Here is a 23,892-nt window from a genome sequence, read left to right on the forward strand (position 1 = left end):
CAAAAATAAGATGAGCAGTAAAGATTACCTGCATACTCGATCATCAGTAGTTCTTTTCAAATATTAGTGACTTGCTTTTAACCTTTCACAACTTGATTTTTAACAAAAACAAAACGAGGCATGTTCCAGTACACCTCTAAAGCAGAAAATTAAACGAAACGTGAAAACATTCATGCTTTACGTTTTGGATTACTATAAACTACTATTGTTTTTAAGTATAAGAAATAACTAATTAACTTGTATACCATTTATAATTATTTAGTCATAAAAAAGGTTATTTGAAGCTTTAACAAATTTAAGGATCTTTTTGTTCTTAAGTCTAATTGACCATAACACATAACACAGTCAAATAAAGCTCCTTGGAGCAGATGTTAAAAGGAAAATTCAAAATGCTTACTAAAAAGAGCAAAAAATAAGTAAATTCATGCAATTTGGTGTAAACATTGCATGCGCATAAATTTATACTTTATTGAAGTGAACAACAAATTACAGACCCAAAAGTAAGAAGTACAAGGTACTTATTTGGTTGCTCAAGCATGTCGTAGTAGATGTCATTTTTAGGGCCGCATTTGCTCTATTTGATTGTTAATTCAGATACATATATATAAAAGTACACAAGGATCAAGGTGTTGAAAAAGAGTACGAGTGGATCCATTTTACAATAGAATGAGAAATCACGATTTAGTTTAAGTTTCCAATAGCTAAAGATAGATGTTCCAATAACTAGAAATCAGTAGACTAACAAAATACCAGGAAGCCAAGTAAAACCCTTCACAAGAGAATGAATGGACAAATGATCAAGCAGCAAAACCTTATCCAAAATTCAATTTGCCACAAGACGCCCCTCCCTGAAATGAAGGATGCAGCAATGAATTAAGCTTCTTTGTTCAGTAGTCAGCAAGTTTTAGTAACCTAATAAGGCAGCAGATGCAAAAGAATGAATTCTACAATATAAGAAAACACATGAGTCCTTGAAAAATAAACAAGATTTGTTTACCTTAATATGATTGTTTTGATAACTTTCATCAATTTATATGTCCTGAAACCCAAAATGATTTTCACTAATCCAAAATAAACATTCTGGACATCCACACTATTCTCCTTGGTCTTAGTGCTGAACATGTATGCAGTGTGACTCGTGCAGATCACTAAAATAGTCACTACTAACACCACACCGAACTTAAAAAATAAAGCTTTTCTTGTTCAACTTATGGATAAACCTTCACAAAAATAGAAGCATTGCCAACTTGTTATTCCACTTCACAGGATCATTATTTTTTAGGTAAAGGCATAAGATCATTTGATAGAATGCTAAACGGATGCCAACCAAAAACATGCACTAAATCAGAGATGATTATGAAAGAAATTAGTTACTTAATCCCAAAGAGAAAAACGAAAGTTATGAGCTACAAAGCTGCAATTCTCAGGCAATTATCCACTGCCAAGAAGGTGGATTGTGAATAAGCAGTTGCCAGCCATAGCTACTAGCCTACTATGTATGTGATGATATCAGATGATAATTATTTTCAAGTGAACCTGGCAAAGCAATGAAATCTACATACCTAGAAGAATCACTTAATGGCAAATCCCTGTGGCACTAGCATTCCGAAAGTGATGGTTGAGAAGCAGCTTATAGTTGCCATTCAATGGGAGGCATTCCCATCTTTTCCAAAAGTTGGTTTGTCTGTGAAAAATGCCTGCACAAGTAATCACCAGTTGAAGGCAAGAAAAACATTTGATACTAACTTCCTTGTCAACTCAAGCATGAATCGTGATAATGTAAGCATAAAACACTGTAATTTTTTGAAAAATTGCAGAAATCTCATGTTAGAAGGTGGCATCTACTCAAGCAAGAGTAAATGGCTGGATGTTGGCCACTGTGACACCATATCGCACGAGTAAATGGCTGGATGTTGGCCACTGCGACACCATATCGCACGAGTAAATGGCTGGATGTTAGTGTTAGACAATTGGCATTTTTTCAGCTTATTATTATTTTTACTGTTTTTTACTTATTTCAATTTAGTGCTTCCTATTTTCTAGCTAGACTTAGTCAACTTAATTGCTGAACTTTCTGAAGTTAGTGGCCACATTATGGCTGTTAGTGACCCCTTTTATGGTAGTTAGTGGCACATGTTCTTATTTTAGTTTTAATGTTTATGTTTTTTTTTTTGTATAAATTCAGTCTTCTGCAGATTAATATACACAACGAATTTCATAAGTTCACTCTATTATATTTTTTCAAATCAGTTTCTTGAGTATTTTTGTTCTAACAGTGACATCAGAGCCTCTAGTTGATCTTACAGGACAAAAAAAAAAGTTTTGACCTACAACACAAATGACATCCAACAACCTACCTTCAAATCCACCATTCACTTTCACTGGTGAAAATTACCAAATCTGGTCTGTGAAAATGCAAGCTTTTTTGGAAGCTTATGAACTTTGGAAAACTATGACGGAAGATAAACCACTTGCTGCTCTACCGGCAAATCCTACCTTGGCTCAGATCAAATCCAACAACAAAGAGAAGGCAAAGAAATCTAAAGCCAAGTCGCTTATGCAGAATGTTGTGGTAGATACTGTGTTTTACAGAATCATGGCTTGCAAAACTGCAAAAGAGGCTTGTGATAGGTTGAAAGAAGAATATCAAGGCAGTGACAGAACACATCAAATGCAAGTGTTGAACCTGAAAAGAGAGTTTGAGTCCTTGAATATGCAGGAGGATGAAACTATCAGTAAGTATGTTGATCGAATCTCCTCAATTGTTAATAACATTTAGACTTCTTGGTGAAGAATTTACAGATAAACGAATTGTGGAGAAAGTTCTTGTGACTCTTCCTGAGAGATTTGAATCTAAGATTTTCTCTCTTGAAGAATCAAAAGACCTGAGCAAACTTTCATTAGGTGAACTAATGAGTGCTCTTCAAGCACAAGAGCAAAGGAGGACTATGAGACGTGAAAAGTTCATTGAAGGAGCTTTCTCTGTACAAAAGCAAAAAGGAAAGCAACAATTCCAGCAAAAGAATAAGGGCAAGCATGATGGAGGAAACAATAGTGGAGATGTGAAGCAGAAGTTCCCTCCTTGCAAACATTGTAAAAGAAATACACATCTGGAGAAGTATTGTTGGTGGAGAGTCGATGCTATATGCGGCAACTGTAAGCAGACGGGACACGTATCCAAGGTCTGCAAATCAAGAGCAAAGGCCTCTGGTGCTTTGCAAGCACAAGTAGCAGAAGCTACCGATGCACATGAAGAGCAACTATTTGCAGTTTCATACTTTTCAATCAGTGAATCCTCTGATTCATGGCTTCTTGACAGTTGTTGCACACATCACTTGTGCAATAATGTTGAACTGTTCAAATTCCTAGATGATACTTACAAATCTAAAGTAAAAGTGAGAAACGGTAAGGCAGTAGAAGTCAAAGGCAGAGGTACAGTGTCTATCTCAACAATATCAGGTATCAAAACTATTTCTGATGTTTTGTACACACCTGATATGAGTCAAAATTTGTTGAGTGTTGGACAAATGCTTGAAAATAATTATTCTCCGCATTTTAAGAATCGTGAATGTGTTGTTTCTGACCCTTCTGGACTAGAGTTATTTTATGTTAAGATGAGCAACAGAATGTTTTCAATTGATTGGGAGAAAATAAATGAGCAGGCTTACACTATTACTTCACAAACATGTACAAACCTATGGCACAAAAGGTTTGGTCACTTCAATCTGAAAAGCATCGCCGAGATGAAAAAAAAGGAGCTAGTGGAAAATATGCCTGAATTTCTTTCTAATGCTCAAGTTTGTGAAACTTGCCAACAGGGAAAGCAAACAAAACTGCCATTTCAAGCAAATCAAGTACGAAGAGCTAACCAGAAACTTCAGCTCATTCATACGGATGTTTGCAGCCCAATGAAAACAGATTCGCTGAGTGGTAACACATACTTTCTCCTCTTTATTGATGACTACACCAGAATGTGTTGGGTTTATTTCATAAGACTGAAGAGTGAAGTCTTTGATGTTTTTACACAATTTAAAGCTTTAGTAGAAAATCAATGCAATCTTAGTATTAAGGCTTTAAGGTCTGACAATGGAGGAGAATACACTTCTTCTCAATTTGTGGAGTTTTGTAATAGCACAGGTATTGCACGCCAATTACATTACCATACACTCCACAACAAAATGGTGTGTCTGAAAGGAAGAACAGGGCAGTAATGGAGATGGCCAGATGTCTTTTGCTCGAAAGAAAGATCCCAAATCAGTTTTGGGCTGAGGCAGTCAATACCTCTGTATAGTTGCTGAACAGATTGCCTACTAAGGCCTTGCAGGACATGACTCCATATGAAGCTTGGTGTGGGAACAAACCATCAATACACCATCTCAGAATCTTTGGGTGTATATGTTATTATCGAGTTCCAGAAACAGAAAGGAGTAAGCTGGATAACAAGGCTAATAAAGGCATATTTATGGGTTATAGATCATCCAAAGGTTACAGGATTTTCTGTTTGAAATCAGACAAACTAATTCTCAGCTGAAAAGTGAAGTTTGATGAAGCAGCTGCTTGGGATTGGAAAAATCAAAAGACCTCTTATTCAGATTCATTTTCAATAGAGCAGCCTCAACTTTCAGAAGATGAACTAGTGGATGATGTACCAGTGAGGGGAACTCGATCCTTAAAAGATGTCTATCAGCGGTATAACTTGGTTAGCTCTGAACCAACAAGTTATGCTGAAGCACAAGACTTTCAGGCATGGAGGAGAGCTATGCAATAAGAACTAGACATGATCGAGAAGAATGGAACTTGGCAGCTTGTTGACAGACCTACAAATCGCAAGGTAATTGGTGTAAAATGGATTTTCAAGACAAAACTCAATCCTGATGGAACAATTTGCAAACATAAGGCTAGATTGGTGGTGAAGGGATACGCACAACAATATGGTGTGGATTACCAGGAAACATTTGCTCTTGTAGCAAGGTATGACACAATCAAGCTTATTCTTGCGTTTGCATCTCATAGTTCCTGGCGGATTCATCAACTTGATGTCAAATCGGCTTTCTTGAATGGTTTGCTTGCTGAAGAGATCTATGTAGAGCAACCTGATGGTTTCTCAACTCCTGAAAAAGTGGATCAAGTTTATCTCTTAACAAAGGTCTTGTATGGCCTAAAACAAGCCCCAAGGGCATGGTATGAGAGGATGGACAATCATCTCATCCAACTTGGCTTTAGTAGAAGTCAAAGTGAAGCTACTTTGTATGTGAAAGTCAATGCTGCAGGTGAGTCCTTAATTGTCTTAATTTATGTGGATGACATGCTTGTGACAGGAAGCAAAATTGAACTAATCCAAATGTTCAAGGATGAAATGGAGAAAATCTTTAAATGACTGATCTTGGAGTTATGAAGTACTTTCTCGGCATGGAAGTGTTGCAGTCCAGTGATGGAATTTTCATATGCCAGCAGAAATACATTTCGGATATTCTAAACAGGTTAAAATGCAAGACTGCAAACCTGTGAGTACTCAATATCTACTGGTGTGAAGCTTGGCAAGGATGAGGATTCCGAAAAAGTGGATGATAGTATGTATAGAAGCTTAATTGGCAGTCTTCTATATCTAACCGCAAGCAGGCCTGACATTCTATTTGTTGTTAGTTTGCTCTCTAGGTTCATGCATTCGCTTAGAGACACACACCTCACAACTACTAAAAGAGTGTTAAGGTATATTAAAGAAACTAGCAAGTTTGGAATTTTTTTCCCAACATCTGCCGAAGTAACTATGAACCTGATTGGGTACTCTGATAGTGATTGGGGTGGTGGAGGTGATGATTCCAGAAGCACATCTGGATATCTTTTCTGTTTGGGGACAAGTTGTTTTAGTTAGAGCTCTAGAAAACAAGAAACTACAGCTCAATCAACAACAGAAGCTGAGTACATAGTTGTTGCATCTGCTGTGAATCAAGTTATCTGGCTAAGGAAGATGATGAAGGACTTAGGCCATGAACAAACAGAAGCTACCAAGATCATGTGTGACAACATTTCAGCAGTTTCAATCTCAAAAAATCCAGTGTTCTATGGTCGAACTAAACATATCAAGATCAAGTTTCATTTTATCAGGGAAGTCCAACAATCTAATGAAGTGTTGCTTGTTCATTGTTCATCTGAGAACCAGCTAGCTGACATTTTCAATAAGTCATTGCCAAAGGAAAGGTTTGAAGATCTGAGACAAAGAAATTGGTGTTTGCCACAAAAATGCCAAGGCGGAGTGTTAGACAATTGACATTTTTTCAGCTTATTATTATTTTTACTGTTTTTTACTTATTTCAATTTAGTGCTTCCTATTTTCTAGCTAGACTTAGTCAACTTTAGTTGCTCAACTTTCTAATGTTAGTGCCCCATTATGGCTGTTAGTGGCCTCCTTTATGGTAGTTAGTGGCACATGTTCTTATTTTAGTTTTAATGTTTATGTTTTTTTCTTTGTATAAATTCAGACTTTCTGCAGATTAATATACACAAGGAATTTCATAAGTTCACTCTATTTTGATTTTTTCAAATAAGTTTCTTGAGTATTTTTGTTCTAACAGTTGGCCACTGTGACACCATCTCCCACTGCATTCTAGCAAAAGAAATTTCATCCAATCACACTACTATTTCTGGGCATCATGTGAGCCGCCTGCTCCATGCAAACAAGATAAAAGGTGTCAAATGGGTGGATTGGGCTGAATTTGTTCGGGTCAAAATGGATTGAGTCAATAAATGGCTGGTTTACTAACCTACCCTAAAGTTGTTTGGGCTGAAATGGGCTAAAAAGGTCATAACCCTTCCCGTCAAATTCTTACTACGTTATAATTTTTTTATTTGTTGTATTTCAAATAAAAAATGTCATTTTGAAAATATGTGACAAGATTTTCATGTGTCAATTTGGGCTACGTATCAACCCATTTTTTTTGATGATTTGAACTAATATATGGGCAGGTCAATGACCAACCCAGATTTGGGTGGGTCATGTTTACATGGGATAACTTTGACACCCCCGAACTAAACCAAGAAAAAGATAAATCATTTTACACAGGAAGTGTTATGATCATAAGCTGATCCAGAAATTTTTTATTTTTTCTTGCTCAACACAGAAAACAAATCCAAAAGAGAGGGAACGGGAGAAGGCAGTCATGATGCAGACACATCCATGGTTCAAACTGGAAACAACCTAGTTTTCGAATTCATTGTTATAGCTGCTTCCATTTGTTCCTTTGGCAGGTGGGAGAGCAGAGAACTTGTGACGTCAGAGGAAACCAGGCCCTTGAAACAAATAAAAAAGGTTAATTGGTTGCTCGTATGCATCAGCCATGTTGTGCATGTCTCCCCTTCCATGAGCATATTTATTACTCCCTCCGTCCCATTTTATGTGGCACCATGTGTTTAAGAAAAAAAAGGAAGACTTTTGAAACTTGTAGTCTAAAACAATCCTTAGATATTTGAGTGACTATAAATCACTTCATTAAGCGTAAAAGGGAAATTTGAAAGTTAAATTGTTTCTCATTATAGTAAGGTGACTTTCTTTTTGGACTAGTTAATAAGGGAAATGTGCCACTTAAAATGAGACGGAGGGAGTATTATATAACACAATCCATAAAAGTAAATAGGGAAAAGAATATATTTAATGCAATATAACAACTAAACTTGAATACTATAACTACAGCACTATATTATAACGCACGAAATGGTTAAGAGAAATTTCAGTTGAAATAAGTCTGTTGTCAAGGGAACACACCGGCATCCAAAGAAACCTCTGTTTGCAGACAATCCAGAAGGGTGTGCTGATTTGAGAATATGGTGCTTTGTTTCATCAACTAACCTGTAAAACAAAAAGGTTAATTGGGAGGTAAAAGGAATAGTTCCTGTTTGAACCTTGTCTGCACAATATTGAATCAAGTTCAAGAAAGTAGAGATGAATTACGCAATCTCATTTACGGTTAAACTTGATCTTTCCATAGGAATAAAACATCATTTACGGAATCTTTCATTAGACATTCAAAGAAACTACCTACATCGTAAACTTTAACCTCTACAGAATATTGGAGAATCAATATCTAGCATCTAAAGTTGTACCAAGGATAACTCACTGGGATGTCGCCATAACTAGCTGCAGGTATTGCTATTTATTTCTAAGAGAAGGAAACGAAAAATCAGAAAGTACTGTAGGGAGCGAAATAGGTCTGACAATCCTGTGTTGATGGTGTAATTGTTGCTCTCACAAAAGATTAAACAGAATTACTACAACTCAAGTAGAATAAGGATGACCAACTATTTTTCCAAAATTACGAGCATGTAAGAAGAAAAATATAGTAGTTTACTTTACAAATAAAATATGTTTCTTTATCTTCAAAAAGTAATGACTTGAAAAAAGAACAACAGTTCAAATGATATTCTGGTGGACCTTGTCTGTAGGGTGTCTTATGCAGCTTTCACTAGAGATGGCATACGATTTTTAATATAAAAAACTCAAACTTGGGAAAATACTGGTGAGAAAAAAAAAATCAGTGAAATGTTTGAGATGCCATCACTTTAAGTACTCATAACAAGTTCGATGCAAAAAGTGCAAACTTATAGAAGAAATCCTTGAACAGAGTCTTGAGAACAAATCTCAAGTGAAGAAGTCATAAAAACTTCTATAGTCAAATGGAATGGCTCTCCTAAAGTATCAGCAAGAAGCTGAAGATGGAAGCAAAGCAGAGAATTTCATTCATAGGGAATTTAACAAGAAATCTACTACTGGACATTTAAAAAATGTTACAGAGCATCCTCCTATCCTTGTACTTTCACTCATTGAACACTTAAACTTGCAGGTATAATTCCAACAAGGGCAAAGGTGACAAGTGATGCCCATAATAACTAAGTCGTCTTCAGACTAACTATTATAAGGCCGGGATTCCCAATCAGATATTAACAAACTAAATAGAGTATTTGCAGCCCTGTAATGAATCACCTGGCTTTTGCTTGGGCATAGTTTCCCCATAGAATGAAAACAACTCCTTCTTTCTTCTTAGAAATTGTTTTGATGATAGCATCTGTAAATTGCTCCCAGCCTTTATTTGCATGTGAATTTGCCTGATGATGCCTGACTGAGAGTGTATCAGGGAAAACAGCAGGCTCAAAATGCTATTAAATTGTAGAAGATAAGAAGAAGTGTCATTGCATCTCTTCAATGGAAAAGAAAATTAAATAATACCATAAAGTATTCGAGAACAAATGAGAAGGACCGTCTTCTTCAAAACAGGGGGGAAAGGGGGGGGGGGGGGGGGGGGGTAATATTCCACCATACATCCTCAGAAGTTCAAAAAGGACAGACACAATATCCGAACAGCAGATCTTAATTTTTCAAAAGATCAACACTAGTGAATTAAGATAGAGAGAGAGAGAGAGATAGAAGAGACAAATATTACCTGTTAGAACAGCATTGAGAAGCAGAACGCCCTGTAAAGCAATGTGGTGTATGTCAGACAATTACTTAAAGGAAGAAAAAATGAAGTCTATATAAGTGTTGTCAACACTGATAAAAAAAACAGACTTTGGGATAACTCAACCCAAAAGCTAGCTCATGAGGTGAGGATCGCCCTAGACCATATAAGAGACCTTCCCATCCCCAAATGACCGATGCGGTCACTTAACACCCCCTCACACACCCAGGCCTGGCAACGGAGTGCGGAAAATATATTATGGGGGCCAACATAAAGTAAAAGAAGAATTGGGACGGGACTAGCTCCGATACCATGATAAGAAAATGAGTTTGGGCCTAACCCAACCCAAAAGCTAGCTCATTAGGTGAGGATTGCCCAAGACCATGTAAAGAGATCTTTCCATCCCTAAATGACCTATGTTGGAACTCAACAAACACAACTTATAAAAATGAGTACCTCAAGGTTTACAAAGTTATTTTTTGCTGATGTGAAAGCATCGTTTCCTTTAACAGAAATCCCATATTGAACCAGGAACTACTCAAATTTCCTGCTCAAACTAAGTATAAATTTAGGCTAGATATGCTCTAAAACCTTCTTACATTAACAAGAAACAAGCATGCTTTCAAGTATGCAAGTGAGCTAGTGCTACAGGGGAGTGGTGTAAGTTGAGAACTTCTATGATATACATCTTTGTCCCACAGTTTAGTTCTAAATGTTCCACCAGTAGTGTACAAAGAGTGACAGGTTTCAGATTTCAAACTACCAATAAAATAATAAACTGTTAGTTTACAGATTGTTATGTATTCCTATCAAATAAGATTGCGTAAATATCAACTTGGCTTAAGTGGATCCACCACTTTTACATTAGAAACCACCGGATAACCATGTACTCAATAGTTCGCCCCAACTTAAAGAAATGATGGGCAGTTGATAAAGAAGAGAACTTGATCTTTGATTAATTGACATTGGAATTTAAAGTTGCAATCATTGCAGCTTGTTATACAGTCCGCAATTAGGAAATATAAAGATCTGACTTATAAGTAGCCATATAGGTTCAGTGAACAAACCCGGCATAAACATTATGCAGCCACATCCTGTTTAAATATCAAATACAGATTTCCATGAATTAAAGCGAAAGAGATCAGAAATGGATAGTAGTTTAAATGATGGTTCATGCTTCAATAGCACTTCATGTGTGTCAAATATGTCACGAAAGACTGCAAAAGTGAAAATTGTAAGGGTAACAAGTCATTGATTTTGACTAAACAAACTGATTTACGTAAAGCATAGTAGAATTTTTTTTAAAACATGAAACCCATATAAAGTAGATGACAAGTTCCACCAAGAAGTTCAAAAGCACCTGCACAGCCCATTGTTCCAGATTTCCATGAAGTGGTATTGAACAGCCCAAATCTTGCTTAAGTTCTTTATATATATTCAACAGACTAGAAGGGACTTTCACACCCTTAGGCACCGAGAAAGACAGGCCCATTGCCTGACCTGGTCCATGATATGGATCCTGAAATCACATAGAAAAGGATGATGCTTCTGTAAGTTAGAAAAATGCTTCCAGCAAAGGCTAAAATATTTCCAAAAAGTGTAGCTTCATTACCAAATTCCTAAAAGGTCGTTGGCAGATTGTATAAGAATAATATTAAATTGAGTGTATTAGTAATGCTTGTATTAATTATACATAAATTATTTCTTATGCATTGTTTGGTTTGGTGTATTAAGATAGCATGCATTCCATAAAAATATTTATTTACAAATATATCCTTCACAATTATGGCGGAAAAGATGTAAAAAAGAATATGAGGGGCAATGGGCTCTTTAACCATGCTAATGCATACATTAAGACCCATTACATTTACTAATACCTAAAAATCCATGGTATTAGTAATACACACGTTAATACACAATAGAGTGTTGAAAAAATGTACTCAACAAGGTATTACTAATACATAGAATTAATGCATGCATTATTTTTGCTAACCACTATACCAAACGACCCCTAGTGGTGATATCTGAGATGAATAAATACCAGATTGCTCCAGTAAGGAAGATGTCAAAAGAGAAGCAAAGCAACTTCTGTATTTTATTTTAAAAGAGAAATTTGGTTTTTATATTTCAGATGGGTGCATTTCAAAAGCTAACTAATTAACACAGGTGCACATACTGCATAGTATTTTTTAAAAACTAATTATCACAGGTGCACATACTGCGTAATATTTTACTGTCTCCTTCTTGGGTAAGGTTGTAAAGGTTTCAATACAAAAACCACTTTTATATAGGTTGTGATTCTTTGAGAACACACACTTAGTTACATGTGAATGCTACCATAAAAACTAGAAACACTACCTGTCCAATAATGACAGCCTTTATCCTGTCAAATGCAGTAGTGTTAAGAGCATTAAAAATCAGATGTAGTGGAGGATAAATTGGGACACCACCACTAATTTCCTTTTCCACAAATTTGCACAAGTTCCCTGCATAGGTCTTCTCAAATTCCCCTGGCAATGCTTCCAACCATGTCTCCTCAATCAACAGTTCCTGTAACTTCACGTATCCACCCCCTTCACCTAACAATTGGTACACAAGAGATGTTTTTTCAGTGCCTTGCAAGGAATAAGTAGTTTAACCAAATGCTCTGTAAGTAGCAATCTTACTTTGAGTTTTGAAACTGAGGATCTACATTGCTCTTTGGCATGAAAAAATAAATATTATAAGTAGAAAACATTCCGTTTTTATACTTGAGTGTGTCCGCAGGAAAAGATATCAGTGTGTCCTATAAGAGTTCTTTTAACACCAAAAAGATGAAATAGACAAAAAGTACATTTCAACTTTCTGCCCATTACTATACTTGTCGAAAAATCATCTTAAATTTTTTTCCATTCAAATAGTCCAAAACATCTGACATAATTTTTAAAATTAATCCAATTCAATAACTTCTGCTATTTCTTTTAACAACATCTAAACATTAAAGAACAACAAAAGAGATACACGTAGCACAATCAATTTGCTTGTCCACTATTGATTTGGAACGATTATAACCAGAATATGTGAAAAAAAATTGCACAAGTCCAAAGTGGGCAAAGTAACCCAATACATGTGCTAGTGTGTGATGGCATGAAAATGGTGGAATAGTCTAGGTGAGTGCAAGTTGTACCCAACAATACCATCATCAAAAAACTATGTTGAAATATAAGTTGGTCAGTTTCTTAATTAAAATTTGTTTTACTTTATACATTTTTTTTAAAAAACTACTAGACGAAGCTAAAATATGGTCCTCGAAACCTTTTGTGGTATTGAAAATGCATGGTGATCTTTTTGAATTAAAAAAACTCAGTAGTAACACAAAGTTAAGGAACAAAAAATAATTTTGCCATAAACGTAAAAGGAGCATTGTTTAACAGACCGTTTGCGTTTAATTTGGAGATTTTATCAGAACATAGTTTGAGGTTCCGTTTGGACTTTGCGAGTGATCGGTTGAACTCCATTCTCGAATTTTGCTCCGGCGTTGAGGACACTACGTCTTTGGGGTCTTCGTCACAGTCTTTACGCGAAGATGAAGATGCCAAGGCGCTAGAAATGAAGTTTTCGGTAGAAGACACCTGTTTTAGACGCTTTGCTGCTGGTTGCTTCCATAGGTCCTTTAGGGTTTTGGATGAAGAAGACGCCATTTTAGTCAAAGTACTGGTAACGAAACGAGCAGAGAGGAAATGGAACCCCAAATCACCCAACTCACTCTATTCTCTGGCGGGAACACAACCACGGCGTTTTTAGTCTCCCTATTATTGTCTAATTTCACTTTTAGTCTCCGTAATATTTGATTGTGCACATTTAATATCGAATTGATCTAATTATTAAGAAACGTTAATTTTGTTAACATATCATTTTATTGACGGAAAAGGCAATTATGGTACAACTAGCTAAAATATTTGAAAAAACTTAATTATACAATTTTGAAATATTTATATCGTATCCTTACCTCATAACCATATATTGCCTTCCTTCTCATCTTCCATTTTAATGCGAATTAATGGTTTTATCCATGAATAATTGAGGGACTTTGTATGTGTTGGTTGATCATAATTTTTCTTTAGTTATTTTCTTGAGCGTGTACAATTTTAAGACATTTAAAGTTTGCTCACTATATCTGTTGAAAAAGAAAAAGGATGACGATAAAATTGCATTATAAGAATGGGAGAAAATGGTCTAAAACCTTTCGATCTATACTCGAAATCTTAACTACACACTCCAACTTCACGAACGTCCTATCACCACGAAACATTTCATTTCTCTACTTACTACACGATTGAGTGTTGCCCTGTGCACATAAACCAAATAAATTGACTCACGTGATTGCACGGGTTGGATGCCCCACCAACCTCAATCCCTAATTCTTATTTTTTCTCCATTTCCCTCCTAAAAATGTAAAAACCCTAAAATCATCCTTTCTCCTTTTCATATCCTTATCCATTTGCATATACATTTCTAGTGATAATCGAAGGATTTTTTTGTGTATTTTCAACTTGATATCGTAGTTTATCAACTGCTTTAGTAAAATAATTGTTTTTTATCCCTTATATCGAGTTTGTGCTTTATCTCTTAGGGTTTTCGTTGATTCGTGAAATTAAGAACAACATTGTGTGAAATATTATGTGTGCCTTACGATTATAGTGCTAGGTGTTCTTTTACACCATATTATCCCACAATTTTCATGAAATTAGTTTTTTTCCTTTCTCGTCTAAGTCGCGTAATTTTGTATTTTATATTCGTCTTAATATTATGTTCAGGGAGCATTGTATTTATGTTGGTCTTAGTATTATGTTTGTAGAGAAGCTAATGCTACTATGTTGTATTTATATTCGTCTTAGTATTATGTTCATAATACAATAATGATACTATGTTTGTAAGTATTATTCTTTTTTTTTTTGTTAGGTAAGAGTAAGTGTGTAATTACTATTTTTATATTGCCTTCAGGTAAGACATGTATGGTTTTACTTGATTACGCTAAGGTGGTACCATGATGGGGTGTTATATTTAAGTAATGGGAAATCAATATGTATTGGAGGAAATATTAATGAAATTTTGGATGTTTATGTAGATAAAATGTCATATTTTGAGTGAAGAGACTATATTAGAGAATTGGGCTAAAGTACAACCCACACCTTTAGTATCAAACAACAACTGTGACAATTTGATATATGTTAATAATGATAACGATATTTTAAACATGATATGTTTCTTGGAAGATGAGGATAGCATCCCTTTTGCTACTTTTTCGACCTCACATCTTTTCACTACCACATCTCCATTCAATATTGTAGATAGTGCTTCTGCAGATGTTATAAGAGATGATATTATGGATGCTGATCCCACTGGACCTTATTTCTTAGAAGAAGTAGAGGGTTCTGATTATCCAACTGAGGATAGTGTTAAGTATGAAGCTGAATTAATTGGAAAATATTAATCTAGATAATAATGAAACAGATGAAGAAATATAATGCTGAGGATGAGATAAAAATAATATCTAAAGAAGATTATCAAAATGAAAAATTATCAGACCAAAAAATTATATTTGATAATACAATTTTTGAACAAATAAAAGGAAAAGAATTAGACTTAAGTGTTGAAAAAGTACTTGAAATACCTACTTTGAGAAATTGGTTTAAAAGACAAAAGGAAAAATATTGTGTAGTTAGTCAAAAAGAACATATTATAGATTGTAAATATACAAGAGGAAAAGCATATATACCTATACTAAGTAAACGAATAATAAATAAAGAAATACAAGATATAAAAGCTAAAACACCTATAAAATATGTACATTTAGGAGGAATAAAAATATTAATAAAAGCTTATTTTAGAGAAGGAATAGATACACCTATTGAAATATACTTAGCAGATGATAGAATTATACACCCCATAGAAAAAAGTGTAATTAGTGCAGTAAAAGGAAACTTAATATACCAAAAATTTAAATTTATAATAAGTGCCAATTATACAGTAGCATTAACAGATAGAAATATAGATAAATCATTAGCTCTATATTGGAAAATGTCAGGAATAGAACTAGCACCAGGCAACAAAATATTTACAGCAAGATGTAAAAACTTATATATATTAACAGCAAAACATAAAATAACAGCAAAAAATAAAATTGATAAAATAAAGATAGAAAATTCTTTCGAAAAAATAATTACTGTAATAGACAATAATGACTATAGCTATAAAGAAATTGACATAGAAGAAGACTTAGAAATTGTAAAAGAAAGATTAAGTACTTCAAGTGTACCAAATACGTTAACAAGAGCTACCTCATCAAGAATGAGTACATCTGAAAGAAACTATGAAATCCCACAAAACTTATTAGATAAGGAAGAAATAACACCATATCATTATTTCATAACAGGAATAATGGACCAAAGAAAATATAAAATTTTGATAAATACAGGACAAGAAGAAAATTACATAACAAGAGAGTTAGTATTAGAAGAAGAAATTATAAAAAAAATAGGACACATATGCCTACACGACAAATTACTTTAATAAAGACATAAAATTACAAAATACATACAAAATACTAAAATTACAAAATACATACAAAATATTTTTTTTATCTCATCTTTCTACTATCTTTTCTTGCAAGCTGTCTGGTTTTCTTTACTCGAATAGGACTTCGGGGATAGTATCATCTCCTTCGTTACATTTTGAGCATATGTGTTCCGGATATTTGTGTCCAATTAACTTGCAGTATTTTGTTAATAATTCTTCAGAAATAAATCCTTTCTTTAGTGCTCTAGTTGTTGGTGTAGATTCTGGCTTTAGTAGAGATAAAATCCATTTCTGGACTTCTTCCATATATGCTTTTCTTACTTCTCGTGAATTGACATAGATAATTAAATGGTCTCTGGAATAATAACTCCATATAGCATTTCCTTGTGAATAATTATTGGCTAATTCTTGTATTATAGTTGATAACCCTGTTATTCTTTTATTTGCATAAAAATTTGGTATCTCAACTTTTGGTATCTCCTGTTGTTGTCCTATCTCCTCCGGTATTATCATTTCCTGAGTTAATCCAATTTTTACTACCTGGATCATCGGTTTTATCTCACTGTAGAGTATCTCAGCTGGTGCTGTATAGAATTTAATAAAAAATAAATTCCCTTTTGTTATCCTTTTGTATATTAAAAATGATTTGTGGATCTCTGGAATTCCACTTATCTCTTCTCCTGTATATGTATAAACTGTACTCAATAATCCATAATTATAACAAGTTTTGACTAGGTTGGGGTTTGTGTTTGGTTGTGCAATTAGTTTGTTGTAACCTTGTAGTTTTTGGGTTAGATAGTCTTGGGTTTTTTCGGTAGTTGTGGTAGACCTAGGTTTAAGGTTTAAAAAGGTTTGTATTTTGTGTATATTTTCAATGTAAGTTCGGGAAATATGGTTATATATTTTCTTTTCTTTATGTAGGCTGGCTGCATATGTGGATGTTTGTGGTGTTAGAGTATCTATTATTTGGGTTATTGGGATAAATGGTTTTGCAAATAGACTATTTAGATTTGTATTTCTTGGAGTAGTTTTTTCCATAGCTCCTGTGCTTGTACCTGCAATAAAACCAACATTGTGGGTTTTAAGGAGTTACCCAACGTCTCCTTCTAGCTCTGGCTGTTTACCGTTTGCCGAATGACATAGCTCCGCATGTTTATAGTCATGCTGCTGACTTATATTTTTCACCTTTTGTAACTCTTTATCTATACTGTCCACTTTCGTAGAAAGTGTAGTAATGGCTTTGAGTATTTCTTCCATTGTATCTTTTTCTGGTTCAGTTTGGGTTCCTTTTTCTTGATAGGTAGTCTGCAACAAGATTCTTGTCAGTCTTAATTACTTCAATTGTAAATGTAAAATTTAATATATTTAATACTAATCTCCTTATTTCTTTTGTTGTAACTGAATCTTCTACCTTTTTTGTTATCCACCATTTTACCTGTGTATTATCTGTTCTTACAATAAATTTATTGTAACAATATATGGTTCAAATGCTAATAAACATCTATATAATGCAAATAATTCTTTTCTATTTATTTCCCATTTTATTTGTGCTTCTGTATAAGATCCTGAATAATATCTACAATGGTGTTCTATTTTTTCCTTTTTATATTTGTATTTTAAAACTCCTCCATAACTATGATCACTTGAATCTGTTTCAACAATATAAGTAAATGTTTTATTTTCATCAGGAAAGTAAAGTTTTGGTAATTTCTTACATAAATTCTTAATAATTTTTACATGTAAATTTATCTTTATTGTCGAAATAGTATTCTACATCTTTTTTATGTTTTTTTGTGTAATGGTTTTAAATGTTCTGCTAATTTTGGTATATATTCTCTTACTTGATTTACTAATCCTAGAAAGGATTGTAATTTGTTTTTTGTATCTATATTTTCATCAAGGGTGATTATTTTTTGTACTATATGGTTTTGCATTTTTATTCCATTCCTATCTATTTGTATTCCTACAAATTCTATCTGTGGTTTCATAATTTCTGCTTTCTTTTTACTTAAGCTTATACCTGAATGTTTAATTATATGTATAAATTTTTCTAACAATCTTATATGTTCATCTTGTGTTTTAGAATATAATAATATATCATTTATATATACAATACAATTTTCTAACTGGTTAAAATAGTTATCCATAAAATGTTGATATCTACCTAGTGCATTCTTATATCCAAAAGGTAATACATTCCATTCATAGAAACCTTGCGGTACTGTGAATGTTGTTAGCTATTTAGATTCTTCTTCTAGTTTTAGATGATAAAATCCTGATTTACAGTCAAATTTACTAAAATAGTTGTATCCTTGTATTTGTCTTATTTTTAGTATTTTATTTGGTATTGCATAATTATATGTTTTAGTTTTGGCATTTAAGTTACGACTATAACCATTCTACTTTTACCTCTTTTTTGTTCACTATGTTTTATAACTTTAAATGCTGGGTTTGTATGTTTACAAGTTACTTTCTTGTATGTAATTATTTTCTAATAGTTCATCTATATGTATTTTGAATTCTTTTAAATCATCAAAGTTATATTTTAATGGTTTCTGTGTTATTATACTATTTTCATCTATTAGTTCAATCTTTACTTTTGTCTTAAGTTTTTCCCATCCTTGTAATGGGTCTTCGTTATATAGTTGTTCTAGTTGTTCATTTATTATTTTAACTTTATCTATTGTAAATATGATAATTTCTAATTGTTATTTGTTTCTTATTTATATTTTCCATTTCTTGATTTATTTTTTCACTTCCTTTCATCCATTCTATAGGTTTTCGTTGTTTATTATTTACTCTTTTTGCTCCTATTTTGTTTCCGCATGGTGTAGTAAACCACCAATGTGTTTTTGTTATTACATGTGGGTAAAATCTATCTAAAAATGGCATTCCTAATAACATGTCTTTTGTCGTAAATTCAAAATTGTACATTTCTTCTATTGTTAATATTTTATCCCATATTTGTATTTTTATATTTTTTGCTTTGTATTTAATCATGCTTCCTTCATTTAACATGTATAGGCATTGTTTAAAGTTTCATGAAGTTTGGAGGTCAAACGACCAAGAACGTCCATGAAGTTCGAAAGATATGCTTTGAGTCGACCTTGTACATCTAGGCAAGTTTCGTCGAGTTATACCATTCGTTTTGAATTAAATTCATGTGAGAGGTGTTAAAATTATAGACGATCGTTTTTGGGTTGGATACGTCTAGGAAATTATCCCTAAGGACCATCTAAGGGCCCTTGATGAAGGACCCGAAATTAGTGTGCAGGCTATCCGAGGCAAACCTTGGAGACGGAGTAGTCAACGGCCAGTCGTGGCTGTGCTGCCCCGTCAAACAAAAACATTGTGAGGGACTTATCCAAGGGTGAAGAGAGGAATCTTGGACAGGTACTGTTGCCACCGACGGAGGCATGGGATGGCCCGTTGAGGTAGTGACGCCCTGTCAAGGGCAGGCGTCGCACGACCTGCCTTTTTGCAAAGGTGTTGCTGCCCACGTAGGGGTGAATTGGTAAATTTATCCCACTTCTAAATTAAGTCATGGACCGTTTATTAAGGGTCTTTTGGGTATTTTAATTTAATATATAAAGGGTAATCACATGAAAGTCTCATTCTTCAAAATCCTAAACCCAAAACACTTAGAAAAAATTCCAAAACCTCCATTGAAGTCCAACTTGAAGAGGCATCTTGGTGAGGGTTTTTTTGTGTCGAAATTCTTCATCAAAGTGAAGAATTATCATCCTTGAGTTATGAATTTTGATCCATGAAACTCGTTTCATCAAGGAGACCAATCCTCAACATGTTTTTCAAAGTTTTGTAAAGTGAATTGTCCAATTTCATGATTCTACAATGGGTTCTTGCATAAATGATTTCTAAATATTTAATTATGATATAATTGATATTGTATTGATGATTTCAATCTAAATTACCTATGAACCCATGTAAATTGATGAACCCTAGTTTTTGACTATAATGTGGGTTACTTGATATTAAGTTAATATTGTTGAATTGTTATGTAGTTTGTTATGAGCTTTGTAATGATATAAGAATCGTATTCAATTGTTATCTAATTGATCGTAGATTGTCAAACCTAGATTGAATTGATAGAGATTTCATTGCATTTTCATGATTATTGCTTAATTGTTGGTTATGGACATGGGTAAGGGCCTTGTGATGTTGAATTGGACGATTTAGCATTAAATTGAAGTGTGAATAAGGGAATGAAGGTATGCTGCCCGGATTTCTTTAATTTGATATTAATTATACTTCGACTCTGTGATTGGTATGGTCCACTTATGGTGGCGGTCTTATGTGTTTTACTTGTAGTTGACGTGGCCTTGTCACCGTTACTTTATGCAATATGATGAGCATGACCTTATTGGCAACTACTTGAAGTTATGTGGCTACTTGTGTAGTTTGATTATGTAAAGCATGACGTTATCTATCTACATGTGAAGTTATATAGTCATATATGTATTCTTCTGTTATGTTGTCTTAAGTGATCATGTTAGACTTTGACTTGACATTATGAGTATAGTATTAGGTTAGTCTTGGTTATTTCTATTTGACTTTATGAGTCTATGTGGAGTGTATGAATAGTGTTAAGATGATATATAGGATGACTTAAAGATGTTAGGTTGTTTTAGAGGTGTTTATAGAATGACTTGTATTATGTGTTAAAAGTGAAGTATGTGATGTCTTGTCTTGATTGACTTGTATATCTTGCTTGATGTATATACGATTATGAATATGCGATGTATTGATTTAGAGTGTTAAAGCTCTTAGTCTTGAATGTATGAATGACATGTGAATTTGAAAAAATGTTATGAGAGTCTCTTATATGCAAACCTTGATTTAAGGGTAAAGTAAAGAATGATTGAAGTGTAAGCCGTAATGGTATCCTTCAAAGTAAAGGAATGATGGACTTAAGGTTAGTTGGCTGGAACGACATCATATTAATCCTTAGGAAAGTCATCATGAACTTCTTGTCGCCATTGTAAGGTAGCCCTAGTGGACCTTCCTTGGTAGGGTAAATGTGATTGGGTTATGAACTAGTTATGGGACCCTTTTATGTGAACTTAATGTATGAATTACTCTATAAGAACGAAGGCTAGCACCAAGTGAGTATGGTAAGGGAAAGTAGTTCTAGTTAAGTATGAGACTAGAATACAAAGAAGCCCTTCATATTCCTTAACCATATGCCTACATGGGATGTGTCCAAGTTCTACCATTGGCAAGTAGAACAACCTCATCGCAGTAGGATAGAACTCCGGATTCCATGTCTTGCTGTCATGGTCTACGTCATTTATTGCCTATTCTCGTTATATGGAATACCTATTAACATTTGAGGAGTTTATGAAGTTTAGGTGGTGACACTATCTAGACATTGCACAATAGACTTTGAAGGTGTTATGTGGAGTTCCTAGGTCTTGTTCAAGACCATTATTTGAATGTCCTTTATGTGATGTATGAGTCTTAATGAACTAAGGAACTAATGACTTATGTTAAGGAGTATGTAAATAAATGAGTACCTAATCTAAAGTGACTTAAGGATTTCTTAGCTTAAGTGTGAAGATGGCATAAGGGATGATCTCTTCATGTCTTATCTTTGGAAGTCTTGAGTATGACTCTATTTAGGGAAGTTTGTTGATTTTGTGTACATGATCTAAGCCTTAGGTAGTTTTAAGGACTATTTAGGTAATCTTGAAGAGGTCACTATCGATGTTATCTTCTTGATTTACTTTAAGTAGGTCTTTTGATAGCCTTTGGGAAGAGAATGTCATATGATCTATGTGTTGGCGGTTTATGTGAGCATGATTCTATCTTAGGGAGTCTATTGGATCTCTTAAGTGTGTGTGTAAGGGATTGTATAGGCGGTCGCTTCACAACTCAATCAAGTGAGACTTAGAGTTCACCTTTGGTAGAAGAATCTTACCTTAATGTTTATGATTGCTTTGTAAGTATGCATTTGAATCATTAAAGGTAATCTTAAGGGTCGTTTAGGCACATATAGAGAGAGTGTATGGGCGTTCTCTCTTTGTGTGACTTAAGTAAATCTTAGGAAGACTTTAAGTGAGGAAATTACATTCTAGAAGAATCTTTGTGTGACTTAAGTAAATCTTAGGAAGACTTTAAGTGAGGAAATTACATTCTAGAAGAATCTTATGTGTTTCTAAATTGATTTATGATGTTATTATGATTATAATATGTTTTCAAATGAAAAGATGCATATTTCCAACAAAGTCCGTTTTCATGATTTTTATGCATAAGCCATACTTAGTGCATGTGGTTGTACTGATTCCATGCTTTCATCTATATAGTTCTTGGTAGGTGAGGAGCTTTGAGAAGTGAAGACTTGGACTTAAAAGATCGTTCAAGAGAAGTTGAAGTATGTCCTCACCTGACTCGAGGGCATATATGTGTCTTTTATGTTTTCATTCAAAGTACTATAACAGACTAAGTATTTCTGTATTCATATTTTGATGTATGGGTCATGTCCCAAGTATTCTTGTGTCTTAAGATGATGAGATTGTGACTTAGTATTTCCTATTACTTTCATATGAAAGAGATTTTGAAGACTATATTATGTTTAGTGAAAAGTTTTAATTCCGCACTACTTTTCACTATGTATATGCAATGAATGATATGAAAGAGGCTTGTTTAAGAACTCTGAGAGTTCGACGACGCCGTACCATAATATGAGATTGTGCCCTAACTTCTAAGGTGTGGTTTAGGGTTGTGACCGAAAGTTAGAGTTAGATGTAAAACTAGTTTTCCATATCTTTTATACAAATAACTTGTTAAGACAACAAATAATTCCATGAAAAGAACTTACAATCCATAGCATACTTGCAGCAAGACAACTAGAAATTACTTGTGCAATGCAAAGTTTTTATTTTGAAGGAACAACAACTGAGCAACCAAACATAAGAGTCTTCAAGTTGCAGGAGATGATTAGGAAAAACTTTAAACATTATACTGTCAAGACTACTGTGAAAAGAGAAAGATCTAAAGTGTTGGAAGATATAATGGGTGATCATGTTATGAAATTTGAAAGAATACTTGACTAGGATGAAGTGTTGAGGACCAATCGAGGGACCAGTTGTGTTGTAAAAGTTGATGAACTTGATGCAATAGGAAAATCAATATTTCAGAGTTTTTACATTTGTTTTGATATTTTATTGAAGGCATGTATACATTTTAGGAAGTGCATATGCTAGATGGTTGTTTTCTCAAAAGTGTTTGTAAAGGTCAACTATAAGTTGTTGTGGCAAATGATGGTAACATCTGACTTGCTTGGCAATAGTTGAAAAGGAGAACAAAAACTCATGGACCACGTTTGTCAAGTGCATAAGGGATGATCTAGGACTTGGAGATGGTGAAGGCCTCACCCTGATTATAGATAAGTAGAAGATATGTGAACTTATTTTGTAATTTTCAATGTATATATGTAATTGTGACCTAATTATCATCTATTGCGGGGAATATTTGCAGCAATTACTGATGTATTATCTAAGTGCGAACATAAAATATGTGCTAGACACATATCTAACTGAGCTAAGGATTTGAGGGGTCTTCAAAGAAGACAACAATTATGGAAGGTAGTTAAGAGTCCATTTGAGTCTCAATTTAGGAAAAATATTGAGAAGATGAAGTTTTAAGGTCTAGTAAAAATGATGGATAACTTAATGTACTACAACATTATTAGTGGGACAAAGTTTACTTCAATATTGAAGTGAAGTATGACTCTGTAGGCAACAACACATCTGAGTGTTAATGCATGCATCTTGGCTGGTAGACACAAGACCATCATTACTATGTTTGAACTAATTATAGTGAAGATGATGACAATAAAAGCAAATTTAAGGAGTTCCCAAGTAATTGG

The 23,892-nt window shown here is 34.0% G+C and overlaps 1 protein-coding gene across 12 annotated transcripts; it reads right to left on the reverse strand.

The window, feature by feature from the left end:
- Positions 1-629: 629 nt before the first annotated feature.
- On the reverse strand, positions 630-13,282 carry LOC101255344 (uracil-DNA glycosylase, mitochondrial). Of its 12 annotated transcripts, XM_069293267.1 has the most exons (10): positions 12,862-13,247; positions 11,805-12,025; positions 10,807-10,965; positions 9,432-9,462; positions 8,975-9,110; positions 7,760-7,843; positions 7,196-7,287; positions 1,563-1,697; positions 998-1,039; positions 630-912 (listed from the first exon to the last, which is right to left on the reverse strand). In XM_069293267.1, the coding sequence occupies exons 1-7, from the start codon at positions 13,124-13,126 to the stop codon at positions 7,215-7,217; spliced, it is 969 nt and encodes a 322-aa protein (XP_069149368.1). In that variant the 5' UTR covers positions 13,127-13,247; the 3' UTR covers positions 630-912; positions 998-1,039; positions 1,563-1,697; positions 7,196-7,214. The 12 variants fall into 12 exon arrangements, with proteins under 12 accessions (XP_069149368.1, XP_069149373.1, XP_019067680.1 ...); XM_069293272.1 differs by lacking the exon at positions 7,196-7,287 and having other exon boundaries at positions 630-848; positions 998-1,220; positions 8,975-9,106; positions 12,862-13,248; XM_019212135.3 differs by lacking the exon at positions 998-1,039 and having other exon boundaries at positions 630-848; positions 8,975-9,106; positions 12,862-13,248.
- Between the last annotated feature and the right edge of the window lie 10,610 nt (positions 13,283-23,892).

Source organism: Solanum lycopersicum, chromosome 2 (assembly GCF_036512215.1).
Source record: "Solanum lycopersicum chromosome 2, SLM_r2.1".
NCBI lineage: Eukaryota > Viridiplantae > Streptophyta > Magnoliopsida > Solanales > Solanaceae > Solanum > Solanum lycopersicum.

What these genes read in the sequence shown, in the direction of transcription:
- LOC101255344 (XM_069293266.1), bottom strand. Translation starts at nt 13,126, where the DNA reads ATGGCGTCTTCTTCATCCAAAACCCTAAAGGACCTATGGAAGCAACCA. An exon ending in TATGCCCAAGCAAAAGCCAG is followed by an intron (nt 7,844 to 8,974) that starts GTGATTCATTAC and finishes TTTGTTTTACAG; the next exon opens with GTTAGTTGATGAAACAAAGC. An exon ending in AGAGGTTTCTTTGGATGCCG is followed by an intron (nt 7,288 to 7,759) that starts GTGTGTTCCCTT and finishes ATTTGTTTCAAG; the next exon opens with GGCCTGGTTTCCTCTGACGT.